The following is a 20,239-nucleotide window of genomic DNA, read 5'->3' on the forward strand; positions in this document are numbered from 1 at the left end:
CTCTCTGGGGATAGGAAAATTTATGGGAATGGGTTTGAGATGTTGTATTGGGAGTCTCTATTCCTCATTTATGTATAATCCTAGGTTGTGTTGCAGTATCTATTACATATTTGAATGTAATATTGTTTGACTTTCAAGGGTTTATATTTTGTCTCCCCAGTAGATTTTTAATCCCTGAAGCTGGGAATACATCTTATACTATTCTGTATTTTCCATAGCAAAAGGAACTCATTTTTAAAACATAAAATGTGTTTATTATATCAATTACTAATTTTAGAACATCCAATAAATCAAATTAACCAGTAACTAATTTTATAACCAAAATAACCATAACTATTCAACTCAGTTATTTAGGCTATTCTATTGGCAGGATCAGACCAGCCATTTGACATCCATGTGATTAATATTCTTCAAGGAGTTGGGAAATTTTAATTGCTTTTCCTTAAGAGTTCACTGGCTCACCATTAGGTCATGACTTTTCTGACCAATAAAAGTTTCACATGTCATTCTTTGGTCTTTGCAATGCTTATGAAATTTAAAAAAAAATAAATGAATAGTAAGCAAACATCTATAATTTAATAGCTCACTCTTGAATCATCCAAGTTTAAGCCATATAAAGTATATAATGCCTGCCTCTTTGATTCAGAATTATGACAAACTATTTGAAGGAACTGAAATCAATGGTGGATAAATCATCTTAACTTTTGCATACATTACTTCTATTGACTTTAAAGAAAGTATATGACCAAAGAAGAGCTAGAATCACAATTAAATCACACGCTAGACAGTACACACAATATAGGTCTTAAAATACATAGAAAATAATCAAAAAAAGTTATAATATTGCAGGAGAAAGCATAAACCAGGCATAGGTTTTATACAATTTAATTTTTACTTACCTTTTCATCTTAAGAGCTTTAGCATGACTGTGAAGTCATACAAAATACAAATAAAGTAAAACATAGGCAAGTTTAATAACCAGATAGATAAACGGACACAAAAGAAAGAAGAGACAGAGAAACTGAGAAAGACAACACTTTGTTTTCCTTGATTTTTTAATGTGGTTTCAGATTGCTTAACAGCTAATAATTGTGCTTTGCTGCATGATTTAAGATTAATGAAATTTAAGGCTTTGTTAAAGTTTTAGCATTAAAGGTGATTTATATAACAAGTTAACAAACAACAACAGACCGAAAAAAGCAAAATCAATTACAGATTGATTCATTGTAAATTGGAAGCATTCAAAATTACTCAGATACACTTTATCATTTTTAAAATGTAAGCTTTCTTTTGGTTAAATATTACTCTAATGGGCATAGATACACTAACATAATAATGACTGTGTTTACACAGACAGCAAAGTAAACATTTGTTAATATGGACTATGTAATCTCAGTAATCATGATAAATGGTCACTACATTCAAATCACACTAAAATCTAAATTGAAAATTAATATTCCAAATGGTACAGACTGGTTTAAAATTGCTTCAAATCAGTCTCCTCTTTCCATTCTGCAGCTTTGAAAATTTATTAATCATTACAATATTGATATAGAAAAAATTAAATAAGAATAATTCATGGAAACCTAAATGAATAAAGTTTCAAGGACCAGTAACATCCTATAATACAGAAAAGATATGATATGAAGAGTTATTTCAAATCAAAATATCTGGAAAGAAAACTTACAAAGAGAAATAAGTGTATTGGAAAGACCTATCTAAAACAAAGATAATCAGATAAAGTAGTTTATAAATTTATTCATTCACTTATTTTAAATTCAAAAGAGCAAGCTCCAAGGGACATAAGAAATCATTTTAAAGATAAAACAAATTGACTTGGGTAAGTGACATTTCATTGGCTGCATTCTTTGATATTAGGTAAGGTACTGGCTTATCTTTGATGCTGTGAGGATAAAAATGTGAAATTGTGGTAACTTCCCAAATTTGTAAGGCTGATTAAGAGACATTACCCAGTAAGTCTCTGTTGGTTTTGAAATGATGAGATTAATTTTATGGTCACACTTTTCAGAATCGGATACAAAATACACTGATTGGTTAAGATATGTTGGTGGTTCAATAATCATCCCACTTTCTACTTTTTATTGAGAATAACTTGGAATATTTTTCTGCCTCATGATTACATGAGTTTAGTAGTAGCAACTGAAATAGAAGAAGAAAGGATTTAACTATAAAATATATGGGGGAGACAGATGAATTAAAACATTTAACATTTTGGACAACTTTCTATATTTTTCTTATCTTTTTTCTTTCTTCCTTTCTCCCCCCTCTCTCATTTCTGGTTTTTGTTTAATTATAGTTATTTTTAATACAAAGAAGTACTGAAATCATTATGTTTTAAGTGAAACTGGACATGCTTATATTAACACATAATAGACCAACAATAAATATCTAATGATACAAATAGAGATATAACAATGTATGCTGAGAGTCAGCATGATGGAGTGGACAAAGCAATGAATTAGGATCTAATGTTTTCTAACCAGGCTATCTAACTGTGAGAACCTGGGCAACTCACTGGCTCTCTCACAGCCTCCTATAAATATCTGAAAGTTCCAATCCGAGGAATGATTACTTTTACATCTGTTGATTGATCGGAGGAATCATTTTCCTTTATAAAAGATCATGATCAGAAATCACCAAATAGCTTTAATCATTTTAAATGTCATGTTAATAAGACCCAGTTAATTGTAGCAAATGACACTGTGCACCAAACTCAATTAACATCTACTTTGGAAACACTGTAAATAATTACAAAAGTAATGTGTTATCAAAGTTCCAACAGAACTAACCTGTTATAAGGATAGAAAATTATAAACATGCAAAAATGTTGTTAATATAGAAATTCTGTTGCTAGGTTAACTTATTTCAGTGAAATAAAATTAGCAGGTAGAGTAACACAAAGTTTGGGTATTAATCTGTTACTATTACTTGAGGATTGCAGCTGTGATTATTACATATGTAATACTCTACAAATCATGTGATGCCTATAGATCTTTACCTAAGTTTTCATCTATGACTTTTTAAATAATTTCTTTGTAGAAAAGTTTACTAAAAATATATTTATATAATAAGAGTAACTATACCAGCTAACAGACCATGCTCTCTTCTGTCAGAGAAGGTGTTAAATTAGAAATAGACTATGAAGGGGAAAAAGATCAATATATTTGTATTGATAAAGTTGATTATTGAAAATTAGGTTTCAATTAAAATTCTCAAATCCAATGAATCTTATTTTGACATCCTAGGTGACATTCATTAGATGGATTACTTATTTCCCACTGATGCTTGGGAAAGTCACAATATCTGTCTAAACTATCCTTAAATTATTTATATATTACTTTTCACATCTAAAGCTACTACTTAAGATAAAACTAGACCCAATCATGTATTTTTTCCTGATATATTGTACACTAAATGAAAAACTCACTGGCTCTCTCACAGCCATATATATATATGTTATATATACATATATATACATATACATATATATGTGTGTGTGTGTATGTGTGTATATATATATATATATAGTCTCTGATCCAAAGAATGATTACTTTTACACCTGCTAACACTGATTGGACTGATTGGAGATCAAAATCTTGACATTTTATAAATATTATAGCAATAAAATTATATTTACATATATGATGGCAGACCATTCAAATCCCATGTTATAATTATACACACACACACACATATATTGATACACACACACACACATATATATACACACACATACGTACACATACTGCTACACGGATTTCGAAAGCAAATTTAAGGCCCATATAGAAATTAAGGAACATATTGTATATAATATCCAACGGCACATAAATCTTAATAAAGAATGAAGACATAGAAAACAAGTTCACCTTTCTTTTGGTTAGTACCAATTGCACGGGCAATAATGTAACATTTTAGCTCCAAATAAAGTGAAATATTTCTAAATCTCTAGAAGAGAACACAATCTAACTAAGCAAATTATGTGTATGTTTCATAATATTTTGTTAGAAAGTAGTTGCCTGTATTAATAGGATACAGCTAAGGTCTATTGACTCAACATGCTTTTAAAGCTAAGTATTACAATGTGACGAATATATCTTGATGCCAATTTTATTCTGAGACTCACAGGCAGCCTTTTGGACTCAATTAGTATTGAATCCTGAGTCAGTTTTCAGTTCATCACCTTCTTGGCCCTCATATATGATAATTTAACTCTAGGCTAGTTCTCAATGTCTCTAGACCAGTGGTTCTCAGAGTATGGTCTCTAGATCATTGGCATCAATATCACCCGAAAACCTGTTAGCCATGCAAATTATCAGGCCTACCCAAGGCCTACTGAGTCTTAGTCTTCAGGCAAGGCGGGGAGGGGAGGGCAATTTGTGTTTTAACAGTTCCTCCAAGTACACAAAGGTTAGAGAGTCACTGCTGTAGATTGTCACTTCCTCTCCATTCCCACAGATACCCCTTTATTTGAGCTACTCACTGTTTCTCATCTAGACTATTGTGATAGCTTCCTAATTGGTTTCCCTACTTCCTGCCATTATTCAGTTGAATTCTCTTCACGACCACTGCAGGGCTAATCTTTCAACAGTGCATGAAAAAAAAAATCAAGAACTCCTCATTGAGTATTGAATTAAGCATAAATTATTAGAAGATCTTCCTCAAATATCATCTCTCCCAAATTGCTGACTCTCCTCTCCAACTTGGCTTTTCAGAAGATGGAGATGGGTAGAAGTGCCATAAGCAACAAGACTAAGTAGTCTGTTTACTTTTGCCTTCCTATTTCCCTTTCTATGCTTCTGTCTCCTGTCACTTTCTTTTGCTGATAGTATCCCCCTCAAACACCACCATGCTATGCCACCATGTTCAGATGCCCTAAATCAGAAAGAGTTGAGTCGTGGTGTCTTTCCCCAATGATTCCATCAACTTTACACAGGGTTCTGAAATTATGCCTGATTCATTTTTATAACTCTGACCCTCCCCATCAAAACTGCCATTTTCTCAAATTGATTTCATACATATTAGGAGAGATTAAGCTTTCTCAAAGCCATAAGATATTGCTAATTAACCTAAATGAAATGAGAAGAGATAGAATTTCATGTATTTTATGGGCCCTATTTGGGACAAGCAGAACTTTCCAGTTCTTAAGTTGGTCCACTCGATAATCTATAAGGCTGGCCCTTGCAATGGAAATAGCAAAGACACATCTTCTTGGTCCCTACCCATTCCAGCACAGACCACAAAGAGAAATCAGCTATTCCTCCATTTCTTTTCCCCATCAATTTCCATCTTAACCCTCAAAATTTGGCCATTAAGTCTAATATATATATATAGTGATAACAATAATTATTGATATTACTTTCACCATTTTATATAATTCTAATAATTTATAGATTTTTTCAATGTATGCTTTTACATATCTTAGGTCATTTGATCCTCACCACAATCTTGAGGTTAAGATAAGACAGACATAATCTTATTGCTTTTCTGGATGGAAATGAGATTCTGTGAGGTAAAGGGTCAAATCCAAGATCACACTCAAAGTATTGTGGCTTGAAGTTAAGAATTTTTTTCCTCTCGCCACACTGCTCCTCACTGATAGTTAAAATTACCACTGCTGAGAACTGCATCTGATGGACAAGTTCTCAGCCAATCTAAACCGAGGAACCCAATGTACACTGCTTTCTGGATTTTGGAATTTCTTGTCATGAACAGTCCTTGAAAGACACAGACTTCATATTCACCAAATAGTGAATCCAGATATTATCAGTGAGTTCTCAAGATAAATTTTTGCTCTACTCATTTGCCCTTTCTAGTTGACCTTTGAAAGGATCCTGAAATTAGTTCTTAAATTGAGCTCTACCCATATTCACTCCCAATCTACTTTTGTTTATCACTGTAGATTTTCTCCCAAGTTTTTCTCCTAAGTGAAAACCACCCATAAACTCAACCTTAAGAATGTCATATTACAAACCAATCTTACCTTCCATAAACCTTACTCTAATAGGAACTTGACTTTGAGATCAAAGGCTATCCCTGAGAATTCCAGCACTGCCAAAATTACCCTACTCCATAAGCAAACACACATACAAGTCATTAAATTCCTCACTGCATCAACAAAAGATTATTAGACAAATTTTAGAGTTATCAGGGACTAATACAACTAATTAGTCCTAATTTTAACTAATCCAACCCAGAAATTTTACACCATGTTCTATGCACCTAACTTGTACCTCCTGAACCTCAACAGAGGAAGCAGAAAGATAAAAGGGCAGAAATTCCCCCATCCAATAAGTCTATTCTTATCCATTTTATATACTCGGTTCTAAATAATAACTCCTTTGTGGGGTGGGATAGTTTTCCTTTTAAAAACTACTTATCTAGTTCAACTCCCATATCTTATAAACACTGAAAATGGAATTGCAGAGAGACCACATGTTCTGCCTAATACTGACAAAGTTCAGAATTCAATCTTCTATGTCTATTGTTCTTCCTACCACACTATGTGATTGCTGGGACCACATCATCATTAACTGTACACCCCCATGAAGATATACTAGTGTTAAGCATATTATATGATTGCAATAAGTATTTAAACTTGTGTTTGTAGATATATATTTTTAAGCAAGTATCTTAAACATCCTGTATATTCCCATACTCACTAGCACAATGGACACTCAATACCATTAGTGAATGCAATGATAAACAAGCAAAATGCAGGTATGCTTTAACTCCATATTTTCTGTTTCATCATGATGATAGAGCTTAATTATCTCTTCAAAGCCCCCAAATGGAGTCAACTATTGCATTCAGCCATCTCTATGAATTTAGAGAAAAAGGAATGCTTTGAAAAGTAAAAATGTGACTGTCATCAATTAATGTATAGTTGAAATAACTGATTTAAAATCTTTTATGCTTTTCTTCAGTATGGGTAATAAAAGAAACACATCAAATGGCTCACCTGATGCATGGTATCTGGAAGTATACTGACACATTCGTACAGAATATAGAATGACAATTCACAAACTTCTCTTGGCCATGCTATGTTTGTCAGTTTCTATGGTGCATGATGACTTCTACTCATTTTTCAATACCTACAAGTCACAGTCTTTTGACATAATGTATCTCAATCTACCATTGAAAAAAATCAAGAAAAGAATACCCTGTTTACTCTTAAATATACTCTAGTTCAGTGATTTATTAAAAAGTATAATGGGAAGAATACAAAACTTAGTAATGAAGTATCAGCATTCATCTTTCAGATGACTAAAATAACTTTTGGTTGTTTAGATATTACCCATTTAATGATATCTCCAGAAGTGAAAACAACTGTCTGTTTAAACAGCAGAGTAAATTCTTACAAAAAACAACTATGGACTAAAAATAAAATTTTAGAATCTGTCAGATGTTTTTCAGGTGAGGATTACTTCATATATAAATGAGTAGAACTAATTAGTTAACTATTACAAACAAGAGCAACAAATTAAGGTAAGCTAATACCTTTTTGCTTTGGGAAGGCGAGTTTTGAAGAGTAACTATGTTTCACATGCAATAAAGTATTTAAAATTCATATCACATTTCCAAATATTTTAGGAATTCCTTTATATATGTACTATTATATATAACAGTGATACAAAGTAATGCCTTAGAAGATGTAAACCATGCTATTATTGGGTGTCCATAATTACCAAAATAATTTTTCAAACGTATTCTCCTATTTTTCCAGGAATCAAAACTTACCTGACATATCGCATTTTCTCACAAATATTTCAATAATGTTATTCTCATTTAAGATTATTTCTAGCAATTATCTGTATATGTAAACACATATATTTCTTTTACATACATTTTTGTATTTGAAAGCATATCATATATATTGAAAAATGTGTCAAACTACATTTTATAAATTTGGGAGGTAATTCCTTGCATTTTGATACTCGCCAAAGAGTTCAAATTCGATAATACCGTGTTTATATATTTTTGCAAGCTACCCATTAAATAAGATTTTTGCCTTCATTAAATGTTACACAAATATAAAGGGTTATCATGCAAAAGTTCCATATACCCTGGTTCTTCATTAAATAGAATAAAAAGACATATAAAATTACAAAAATTAGGATATACAAGCTTTGCAATTATTTGTCTTCATGGTTTGCATGCCATTATAATCTAATGGATTTTATCACAGTAAGTATCGACAACTAGCAAGAGCAAGTTAAAATACACACACATACACACATGTGCACAACCAGCAGAGATGTACAGAAATCCTACATCATGCAGGAGATGTACAAGACCTCATTTTGGATATTTCTTCCATATCACACACAAGCAATATTATATTTGGCAAAATATGTCGGTAGTGCTTTCTTTAGATTATGTCTTTTGTGCTTTTTTGTTGTTGCTGCTGTTGGCCTGCGGCATGCTATTTGTTACTGTGCTGCAGGTTACCCCTGAAAGTACATATGTAAACCAGTGCAGAATGCAGTTCTAGACGAGCTGTGCCACGGAAAACAAAATGACAGAGAGAGAGGGATACAGGGGGTAGGGAGGGAAAAAGGGAGAGAGATTGATCTCCCATGAGATTCAATGGTAAAATTTCCTCAAATACATTTTGGCCTTCATTTTCCTTTTGAAAACCTTGCTGTGAGGGTTGCTTGCCCCCTTCAGGGTACTGCGCAACCTTCGCAAGAGATCATTTATCACTAGTTTCCACCTTGGAGCAGATCTTCCTACCTTTCCAGTCTTAATTCTGTGAGAAATGGCTGCAAATCGATGGTTGAGCTCTGAGATTTTGGGCTCTATTACTTTCCTGCAGTGGTCGCCGCGGTTTGCCATCAAGTTTGCTGCTTGGTCACGCGTGGAGTCCACCTTTGGGCGTATGTCATTCATTTCAGCCTTTAAGCGCTATATTCCGTGAGCAAGAGACAGGGCTTAAAGTTAGTAATTAAATGGAAGTTGAAAGAGAGCGAAAGAGTGAGAAAGCAAAAGAAAGAGCGAGGGAGAGGGGGAGAGAAAGAGAGAGAAAGAGAAAGAGCACATGGAGAGAAAATGGAGGGAGTAAAAAGCCAACTTCCATAAAATAGGAGTAGAGTGAGAGTGTGTGTGACCTCAGGAAAATAGGTCACTCTCCTTGGTTACGTTTGATCTATGTTTAATGAAAGTAATTCCTTAGTCTGAAGAAGGACAAGGGATGTTTTCCTTTGCTATGGAAAACAACTATTCTATATTGCTGGCAACAACTGTAGTATTTTATATTTAGTCTTATTTTGTCTTTCCTGAATTTCAAAGCTGTGGAACAACCTGAATATGTGCTTAGGAAGGAAGGTAGCTGAAGAACAATTTTCTATTCCTTCTGAGCACTTACAAGTTCCCTTTTTCTTTATCATATCGATTGCCATGGAAAAAATGGATTTTCTAACAGATAAGAATTCTGTGTCACAGACAGAGGGATTGAGGAAAGCTCTGTCTGACTCAAGGGGTTGGAGAGGCTGTAAGTGAAATAACTCAGTTCCTATTTTTCCAAAGACCCTGAAGGAACATCCCTTACCTACACATCAAAGGAGAAGGAAGAGTAAAATAAGGTACAGACAATAGGGTAAATATTTCTGGGGGACAGCCTGAAATACATTTACCGTTTTTCATTAAAAAGGAATTGCAATCCTTAGAAAATATCAATTTCATAAAAAATAAACAAATGAATTGTATAGACAGAAACTACAATTTTTAAGCATTCTTTAAATAGTAATCCACTAGTCGAAATTATTGAAAATTTCAACAAAACAAAGGCATTGTTTAATTTATATGAGACTTCTTCAAATGCAATTCTTCCTATTTAACTGAAAAAACTGTCATCAAATAGAGGTATTATAGCATCAGTAAGTTACATTTGCACATTATACCCCTCATATCCTTTTACAGGAACCATTTTTTTTTTAAAGTAAAGACTAAGTTGCCATTGAGAAAGACAGCTTAGGATGTCCTAATAATCAGTTTCAATACCAAAAAGAGAGAACACGAAGTCATGTTTAGTTTACATATAGTTAAGAATGAAAAATTCAGTTTTATGTAAGCTCAGTATTGTTACTAATTACTAAGATTTAGACATTGCATAGGCAAAATGTCCATAGATTGGACTCCCGTTGTTTACTCAGATGGTCTGTGAACAATGCTGAGAAACTAAACTTTGTGTTAGGTACAAGAATATAGTATTACTATTAAAATGGGCATGAATTTGCAATATAACACCAAAATAAACCCGGGAATCCTTTTCTCAGCAGATTTTAAGTTGCGTGTAATTAGCTGAGAGGTCGATACGGACAGATATCCAGATAACAGGGCCCTTCAAAGTCATGAACTCCCATTTGAATTAAAGAAGTAGGGAGGGAAGGAAAGAAGGCATTAAAGGAGAAAGGAAAGGAAGGAAGGAGGTGGGGAAGGAAGAGAGGAAGACTTTTTTCACTCTTATTAAGAAGTCCTTTGTATCTTTTAGGACAAAGATAATTGATATAACTGTTGCACAGTGTGAAAATTACTTTTCATAATAGTTTATTTGCTACCTTAAGCATGTCTTCTTTTTGCTGTGGTTTCTTTTTCTCAGATTCATCCAAAAGTGTATCAGCCTGAATGATCCAGTTTGTGATGTGATCCACATTCTGGTCAAAGGTTTCCATGTGTTTCTGGTATTCCTTAATTTTAGAGACATACCATGATATAGTATTTAGTTAGACAATATTTTAAAATATTTGTCCTACTTTGTACAATTTTAAAAGACAAAAAATGTAGTATCATTTAAATTACTTTTAGGTGCAATCTCCATATAGAATATAATACAAACATGCAAAAAAAATCTTACACTATAGAAATAGATATTGAAATAAGGGCCAACACTTATGTGGAGTTGAAGAATTTGCTAACATAAATACTATTATTTAAAGCTTATATAATTTCTTTCTCGTGATGGAGAGGGGCTGAAAATCTTCCAGCCTCTTCTCTTACCAACAAAAGGTTTAACCACTCTTCTGCCCGGGAAGTGACAGCTATCCAGTTACTATTCAGAAGACTCAGTTTATCTTCCACCAAGGTCTCCTTCTTGCCCAAAACTGCTTTCAAGGCCTCTCCTAGCTCTGTAATGCTCTTTAGGTGAACCTTCTGTTTCTCAATCTCTTTCTGAGTAGCCTGTGAAAAGAACAGCATTTGAGCTTCCAGTACTGTCGTCTTAAGACTTAAAGCTTTTGAAATGGCTATGCGCCCAGTTACTATGGTAAGAGTTTTCAAGGGTTTAAACTTTCAACCATGTCTTTAGGAATGATGAAAATCATACCATATACACTGTAGTTTCGTTACTGGGTACATATGAATATGTATGCATACATAAACATGATTGACTTATTTATTTATGATTGCACATATTTAATAATATACATACTGTCCATCTAAACATATTCATATTTACTTAATTTGTATAAGTATTGGCTAAAGGTAGATCTCAGAAAACCCATCCACAAATAAGCAACTGCTTTTATTTATTTACTTATTTACCATATTATTTTATTTTATTTTTCAACATCTTTATTGGAATATAATTGCTTTACAATGGCGTGCTAGTTTCTGCTCTATAACAAAGTGAATCAGCTATACATATACATATATCTCCATATCTCCTCCCTCCTGCATCTCCCTCCCACCCTCCCTATCCCACCCCTCCAGGCAGTCACAGTCACAAAGCACCGAGCTGATCTCCCTGTGCTATGTGGCTAAGCAACTGCTTTTAGAAAATTCAACAATTATTGCACTCCTGTATTTCTACTGCAGGTACTTTCAAATTTTTGGTGCCACAAACCTGTTTGGCATCTGGTGAAACTTAAGTATCCTTTCTCATAATAATGTTTTTAAAAGGATAAAATTAAATGCAATGGATTTAAAATTAAAAACAATTATACTTAAATAAAACATACAAAATATATTTTTAAAATTTGTGAGATAGTAATACATGTTTTCTTTCGTAACATGTATAACTACAATGATCTAGCAACAAACCTTTAGGATAATTTCAAAGTAGTGATTAGCACCACTAGTGTTTTGAATTATATTCAATGACTAGAATGTAATATAAAATTATCTGTCATAATTTTATCTGTGACTGCTGGCAAAGTCACAGGAACTACTGATACTGCTGGGATTTGTTGCTCACACTCATAATTGAAAAAATGCTTAATTTCAGTTAGAAGTAAATTAAAGAGATACTATTAAAATCCCCTAAGAGAGCACCAGTACTTCCTAAGACTTGATTTTCAAACCTGTAAATAAGCACATTTAATATTAGAAATTATGTAGAGAGTTGATGGAAAACTGATCCTAGTATAAACTTTACTGTCAGTTCTACGTACACTCTTTCTTGTGACGTGTCATGGCGGACCACATGACCATCTTGCATTTCCCTGCCTCTGCCCCCGATCCCTCCCTCGCCCACATACAGCTGTTGGACCTTCCCTGGTGGATAAGTCTGAGCCAAACAGATACTCTCTCAAGAAGTTTAACTGAGAGATACAGAATCTATGGTAATACCCCAGCTGAGAAGTCATTTGAAATGGAGCTGATGTCTTTACTGCAGCAAGTCAAAGCCATAGTAAGACAAAATTATTGGGTAGCAGCAATGACAAGAAGTGGAGGGAGACCTTTTGCAAAGAGGCAAATGAAATATATGCACAGAGAATAAGAGAAGTGGTCCAAGTAAACAACAGGAAGATGGTCTCTATGAGGCCAGCATATATCCTTAGTCCTATATATTCTCAAGGTGCATTTCTATCTTTGTAGTATACAGAAATAACTCTTATGGCTGCCTTTCCTCCATACTCTCAGGTCCTGATCTACTCAAAAAATATATAAATACAGACACACACACATATACACATTTTGCTTTTTCTTTCGCTATGAAATAAGCAGGGGAATAAATGAGGTTAAAAGATGGTATAAAATAATTTCTATATAAAACACAGTCATTGTTTCTTCAATTCTAATATATACTTTTCTATTTGTTTTTCTTTTTCAAAATAAAAAAATATCTGAAATTAAGGTAATTAATGCTAAATGAACTTATCAGCTACCATGCAATGGGCTATTTGTAATGTAGCTGTCATCTGTTGCACATGAGTGAGCTTAGCAATTCATAAAAGGAACTCCTTCATGTATTAATCACAAATGTTACTGAGCTCCTGCTAAATGGGTCACTATTACAGCAGAGATGTAGGTGATTTTACCTAGTGTCTTTTAGGAAATTATGAGAAATGCCATCTTTGGGTGGAAAAAGCCCTTCTGCAGTTTGACTTGTGACTGCTCATGGGCTAGATTCCAGCCCTTTCATTCCCTTTGTCTGCACCCTTGTGTAGCACACAATCTTTACAACCATACATGGTAGCCACTATTCTAGGCACTGTGGATAAAATGATAGAGACACGAAGTCCTTACCTTTATAAAACTTATATTTGAGTATGACAAAAATATGAAAATATATGTAAATGAGCATTTCCTACTTCCTATATTCCAGACTAGTGCCTTGTCACTATAGCTCATTTACTCATAAAGGTAACACCTCACAAAGTTAAAGAAGTTAAAGCTTAATTTATATTTGGATCACTATCTCTTCAAATAACTTCAGAAAGATGATAGTATGTTTAAACTTTGATACAAAAAGTCGTTGCGTACACAGACATTTGTCCCTTCTAAGCCAGGCAATGCGATTAAAGGCAGTGGAAGTTTCCAAATCTCAGAAGAGATCAGAGAAGTTTTGAATTTAGGAAATATTGCTGCAAACAGTTAATGGGTCACAAACAACTATTATTCATTAAAATCTACCCAAATTCTCCAGCTAATTTTCAAGAGAAAATGTTTAATGTCCAGGGATACTTCATTCAGTTAATAAGAACAAGAAAACAGGGAATGTGGACTAATTTCTGGTTTCATTTTATGTTTTTCAATGTTGTAAGGTAAAACTCAAACATGTTGAAGTTAACACCGTCATGAACATGAGCTTGAAAAAAAACAGTGTTCATTGTGGTAGTGTATAACCGTTTATGGCCAAAAGTGAATAAGGAGAAAATTTACACTCCTACTGTAAAAAGACCTAAAGTCAAACCTTTACATGTGGTGTTCAAGAATAAACTGGTATTGAATCATTTGTATAAATGCTATTTTTGGTTAGGAAAAAATATTGTGCTCGTTTAATGGATTTTTTATTTTCCCCCACAAAAGCATTTTTTTTTTAAAGAAGATGTTGGAGGTAGGAGTTTATTAATTAATTTATTTATTTTTGCTGTGTTGGGTCTTCATTTCTGTGCGAGGGCTTTCTCTAGTTGTGGCAAGCGGGGGCCACTCTTCATCGCGGCGTGCGGGCCTCTCACTATCGCGGCCTCTCTTGCTACGGAGCACAGGCTCCTGACGCGCAGGCTCAGTAGTTGTGGCTCATGGGCCTAGCTGCTCCGTGGCATGTGGGATCCTCCCAGACCAGGGCTCGAACCTGTGTCCCCTGCATTAGCAGGCAGATTCTCAACCGCTGCGCCACCAGGGAAGCCCACCACAAAAGCATTTTTAATTAATGGCATGGCTTACAAATAAAATGATCTTAGATTTAAAAAAATATGCTGATCTTGCTCTGTGAAGATTTTACTTAAATTTCAATGAGTCAATGTACATTAGATGATTAATACCCACTCTGCACTGTGCCATTCACTGCCAGAGATAAGGAAGGAGGCAGTCTCTGCATACCTTGCTCTAATGCTACCTCAAGTCTAGCTGCAGAGAAAAGTTGAAACACAAGCAAACAATTTGATATCATATTAGAAAGAACATAATTTTGAGGAAAAGATAATTCATGGCTGAGATAAGCATGAATGGCTTCAAGGGAGAGGTGATAATTGAAACCAGAGTTTACCATAAAGGACGGGATGGTTTAGACTGACTAAAGACAAAGTATAAAATGATGAGAAAGTACGAAGGTTGGAATCAAAAGCCACCAAAAGGGGAATATGGGGTACTCACTGGAAACTAAAAACATATATTTTAAGATGTCAAGGAACCATTTTTCCATGCTCTAAAAGTCTCCCTTAACAGAAGAATGTCTATACTTGCAGATATATTGAGAACTGAATTACTGAATTAAACTACAGCTACTCTGTTGGCCATTCTCTCCATACCCTTACCTCTTTAAGAAAGGTAGACTTATTTATGGGGTTGGTGAGATGGGGAGAAATAATTGAAAATACACTTCTTCCTCTCAAAAGGCATTCAATCCTCAGCACACATGGTTTCTTCTGTTGCCTTATGAGGTGAGGGTTGGAGAGGGTTTGGGAAGGTCTACCCTTCTGAATTGGCAAGTTCAAATTCAATGATTAAATTGAATAAATTGTAAATCAGCTCTCTTAGTTTTTTTCAATCATGCAGTAGTATGACAGATTCTAGGATCAATTTTAAGGTTGAATTAAAAGCAAAATTATGGACACAGTTTTATTTTGACCTATGACATGGTCATAAGTCTAGTTACAGGAGTTTCAACAGCAGCTTAATGTGAACTATCTACTTGGTGCTTGGGGTTTTATGATACAGGAAAAAAAATGTCAGATAAGAGTAGAACTCAATGTAAATATCAATTGCCACAAAATCTAACATTTTTCTTTATTTTCCATATCTTTAATTTGTAACATTTGATAGCTCCAGAATAAATAGTTGAAATATTAAACACTACCCTCTATGATTTTAAAGAAACAAATTTGCTCTCTACTTTTTCGTAGCCATAGCAATTTTTTAAATGCTAGAACAATTTTCTTATAATAAAAGAAATGGGTAGCATAGGTTAATTTCTCCTAATTAAGACACTCACCCGTGTGTTCATGTGAAGGATGGAAACTACATTCTGATTCATCCCTCATACCTATAAGTTAAATCACTTGAGTCTAATTTTAAGTGGCCTGAGAGGTTCAGGATTTCACCATCAGCTTCATCAACTCTCTTCACTGATGAGGTAGCAGGCTGGAAAAACCTGTTCTGTCAGTCTCTGTTGATCATAAAATTATGTGATGGAAACATCTTTAATTGATTTAAAGGTAAAATAGTAAAAAGTGTTGGATTAATTATCTGGTCCCATAGGAACACATCCACAGATATTTGCCAACAGGGGCAGAGAAACAAAACCCACTTGCGCTTGACCCTCTCTTTCACCCATTTCACATTTTCAGAGGTCCAATGCTTTCCACAAATTCTCCTGGAATTTCTGATGGATTTATATTCTTAGGATAACTTCTCAATCTGATTTCCTATTATTCCCACCCTCTCCCCTTTTTTATGAATTCTTTTTTTTGAATTTTATTTTATTTTTTTTCTACAGAAGGTTCTTATTAGTCATCAATTTTATACACATCAGTGTATATATGTCAATCCCAATTGCCCAATTCATCCCTCTCCCCTTTTTTTATCTCTTAGGTGTCCCCTGTCCCATAGATTCTATCTTCACTCAGTCCCACCTTTAGTCAAATGTGTGCCATAACACCATTTCCATATATTTTCCATCCTTTACTAGGATGCTACAAAATTCCTGTTTATTCGATCTTTATCTCTTGTGCAAGTTCCCACTATATGGATGAAGAGTTAACTAACACACCCAAAAAAGGTATTTTAAAAGGTTACCCTCACCAAGTGAATTCTGCCTTCAGTCAGTCTGCATGAATATTATACCATTTCTGGTCATCAGAAATGGGAGAGTTTTCACCTTTAGCTACAAAACATATTCACGGGAAAAAAGTGAACAAATTTACCACATTACTGCAATTCTAAGATGTGCATTTGTCACATATTAAGGTCTCTGAAATTGAGATAAAACGTGCAATATATGCTCACATTTAAGGTGGTGGTGTTTCTTTTGATCCACAATAGCTGTAATTAAATCAACAGTGTATCATTCAATCTAATATGTCTTAAATGTGATAAAACATGATATTAATTGTTTTTTCAGGTCCTACATTACTCTGCCATGGTCCAAGGATTCGAACATATTTTATTATTAGGCTAATGTGATGGAATAATATAATGATACATTTTTAAAGAATGTAAAACATTAAATAGTGGATTTTATACCAATGTGTATTGACTTTTTATTAATAATGCATTGCCTATTAAAAAAGAATTTCATGAAAGCAGAATATGCAAAACAGAAATTATAGCTATAACTATAATGACAGTGAATAGTGACTCCAGTGGCATTTAACAGATGTTCTACTTTCTAAGTAACAGCTGCTTGATGCATTCATTGTACAAAGTTAATGATCTGCTAGTGTTATTTCACTTCACAGATAAATTACTGTGCTCTCTTTAAAAAAGATATGTAATTTTTCACGGGAATGATAGTGTAACAGACTGTAGAAATAAGTAATAGTTCTCATGCTTTTATAGCTAAGGAGAGTGGTGAGTTGATGTAATTACCCAGATAATCTAGGACCAGAGGCCAGATCTCTTTAAACCGTGAAAGATAATTGTTAAAAAAAAAAAAAACTACAGGACATCATTGGCTGAACTGAACGTAGATCTCGTAAGACTGCTTGTACTGCACTAGCTAGTGGTTCTCAAACTTTACTGAATATTAGAGACACTGGCCACACTCAGACCAATTAAATCAGAATTTCTGCGGGTGGGCCCTCAGCACTGGTAGGCTTTTAAAGTTCCCCAGGTGATTTCAATGTGCGGCCAATGCTGAGAACCACTGGCAAAACAGAATGATACATTATGTCATGAGATCTTAGTGGGTAACTCTCATTAAATTTTAGCATTGAAGTGACAGCAGAAGGATAATTGAGGAAAGTTATAATTGTTGTTCCTAATGTTGACTATTATAAAAATTTGTCCCTGAAATAAATGTGAAAATCATGACTTGTTACGTAAGTGGCTATTTAGACATGAATTATTTTGCATTATAATACCCTGAGTTAAACTCAACATTTGAGAGAGAGAGTGTGTGTGTGTGTGTGTGTGTGTGTGTGTGATTCTAACACGTAACTCTTGGTATCCCACGACTACTGTTAATAAAAATTAATGGTCAATTTATGTAAAATGGTAAATATGAATTATCCAAAAAGTTGATGGATTAAACTATTAAACTATTAAACCTTTAAACTATTAAAGGACAAAAATTATTTTTCTAGGGAATGATATTTAACCATTTTAATTTTTAGATAACACTGTGAATATTAAAGGGCTTTAATATAGCTGAATTATTTAACTGGCTTTGAATTTTTGGCTACTGAAATTAAATTAGGAATGAAAGAAATCTGTTAGCAGTTAAATCAGAAAATCATGTAGATTAAACTTTGCTGAAGCTTATATTTTCCAGACATAATGATCATCCGAGATATAAACTTCTATTTAATTACAGAAATATTTATTTTCTGATGGTTATATTTCTGTGCTCAATTCATATGCTAAACAACTGGGACCAGTAATGGGATATTCAGAATTGATTTACTTATATCCACCTAACCAAAGTGATTCTTTTTTTTTTTTTGGCCATGCTGCGTGGCTTACAGGATCTTAGTTCCTTGACTAGGAATTGAACCCGTTCCCTTCTCAGTGAAAGCACAGAGTTCTAACCACTGGGCCATGATTTTAAGACATCAACAAATAATATCTAAAATCTAATATCACACCAGTGGCCATAGATTACAGACTAAATAGGTGATAAATGCACACAGAATTTTCATTTTATTATTTTTATGTGGACTTATACATTGTGCACTTCAAATTTAGCCATGCTGTATTTTATTCTCATTGCGGATGACAAATAGCTTTTTGTCACTTTAGATACCTTAAAATCAGAGATAGTGTTGGATTCTAGTTGCAGATTTGCTATATACCAGGACTTCTATTTTCTCATCTATAAAATGGGAACATTTGGTCAGATGATTGTTTCCATTTGGTCTAAAAATTACCAAACTCTGAAAGCAAATCAGCATTTTTCTCTTCTCTCAAGAAACGTTTTGGCATTCTTTTAATTTTTATCTCTTAAATTACAATTTACTATATAGAAGAGATTTTTATTGAGCATGTACTACATATCAGATACTATTTTATGCGCATGGGAAAAACCAGTGAACAAAACAGATACTTTCCCTGTCCTTTTGGCAAGTGAAACTGTTAATGCCCATGAGAGTAGGGGTTATCATGACAACTCAGGGATCTTGTACAGTGCTGGTACTCCAACTCCCCAGGTGCTGGTAACCTCCCCTAGTTTGCCTTACCCTCCCCTTCTGTTGTCTCTGTCTCTACACTAGAGCCATCAGTGTTTCTGACCTCAACCTGGCAAGATCCATTATCAGAGATTTGTACAGTACAAAGAGGGAATATATGTGATCATTCATGGAGTGACAAACATCACAGTTGTGGTTTTCTTATGGCATCTCTGTTGTCCAGACCATGCAGCTAGAAGTGATCCACTCTATCAAAATCTTAATATTAATTTTCCCTGTTTATCACTACTCTGATGGAGGCAAATTGTTGAATTTAAAAATAGAATGAGGGACTTCCCTGGTGGCCCAGTGGTTAAGAATCTGCCTGCCAATGCAGGGGACACGGGTTCAAGCCCTGGTCTGGGAAGATCCCACATGCCGTGGAGAAACGAAGCCCGTGCACCACAACTACTGAGCCTGTGCTCTAGAGCCCACGAGCCACAACTACTGAGCCCGTGAGCCACAACTACTGAGCCCGTGAACCACAACTACTGAGCCCATGTGCCACAACTACTGAAGCCTGTGCACCTACAGCCCGTGCTCCACAACAAGAGAAGCCACTGCAATGAGAATCCCGCACACCGCAATGAAGAGTAGCCCTCGCTTGCCACAACTAGAGAAAGCCTGCACATAGCAATGAAGACCCAATGCAGCCAAAAATTTAAAAAATTAGAATGAAACAGCTACTGGGCTTTAGGAATTTCAAATTAGTATTAACAGTTTAACTTTGCAATTCCCATTATAAACTTTTTATCTTATTTCTGTTATTCTTATTCTAAAATGTTTTATTCCTGTTATTTTAATTTTTTTTCTTGCCACTCCTGCAAGACCGGGAGAAGTAGCTGTTTCACCTAACACACAGAAACAAACACAGAGTCAAGCAAAATGCGGAGATAGGGGAATAGGTTCCAAATGAAAGGAGAAGTAAAAAAAAAAAAAACACAGGAAAAAATATC

At 34.3% G+C, this 20,239-nt stretch overlaps 1 protein-coding gene across 1 annotated transcript in view; it reads right to left on the reverse strand.

Annotated features, from left to right (window-relative positions):
* Positions 1–20,239, reverse strand: part of DMD (dystrophin) — a 2,099,690-nt gene that overhangs the window by 1,257,297 nt on the left and 822,154 nt on the right. Inside the window, exons 35-37 of the mRNA XM_032618871.1 lie at positions 11,017–11,196; positions 10,578–10,706; positions 8,755–8,925 (exon numbers count right to left, since the gene is read on the reverse strand). Of these exons, the coding sequence (XP_032474762.1) occupies positions 8,755–8,925; positions 10,578–10,706; positions 11,017–11,196 (480 nt within the window). The remainder of the gene's footprint in view (positions 1–8,754; positions 8,926–10,577; positions 10,707–11,016; positions 11,197–20,239) is intronic.

Source organism: Phocoena sinus, chromosome X, assembly GCF_008692025.1.
Source record: "Phocoena sinus isolate mPhoSin1 chromosome X, mPhoSin1.pri, whole genome shotgun sequence".
NCBI classification, from domain to species: Eukaryota; Metazoa; Chordata; class Mammalia; order Artiodactyla; family Phocoenidae; genus Phocoena; species Phocoena sinus.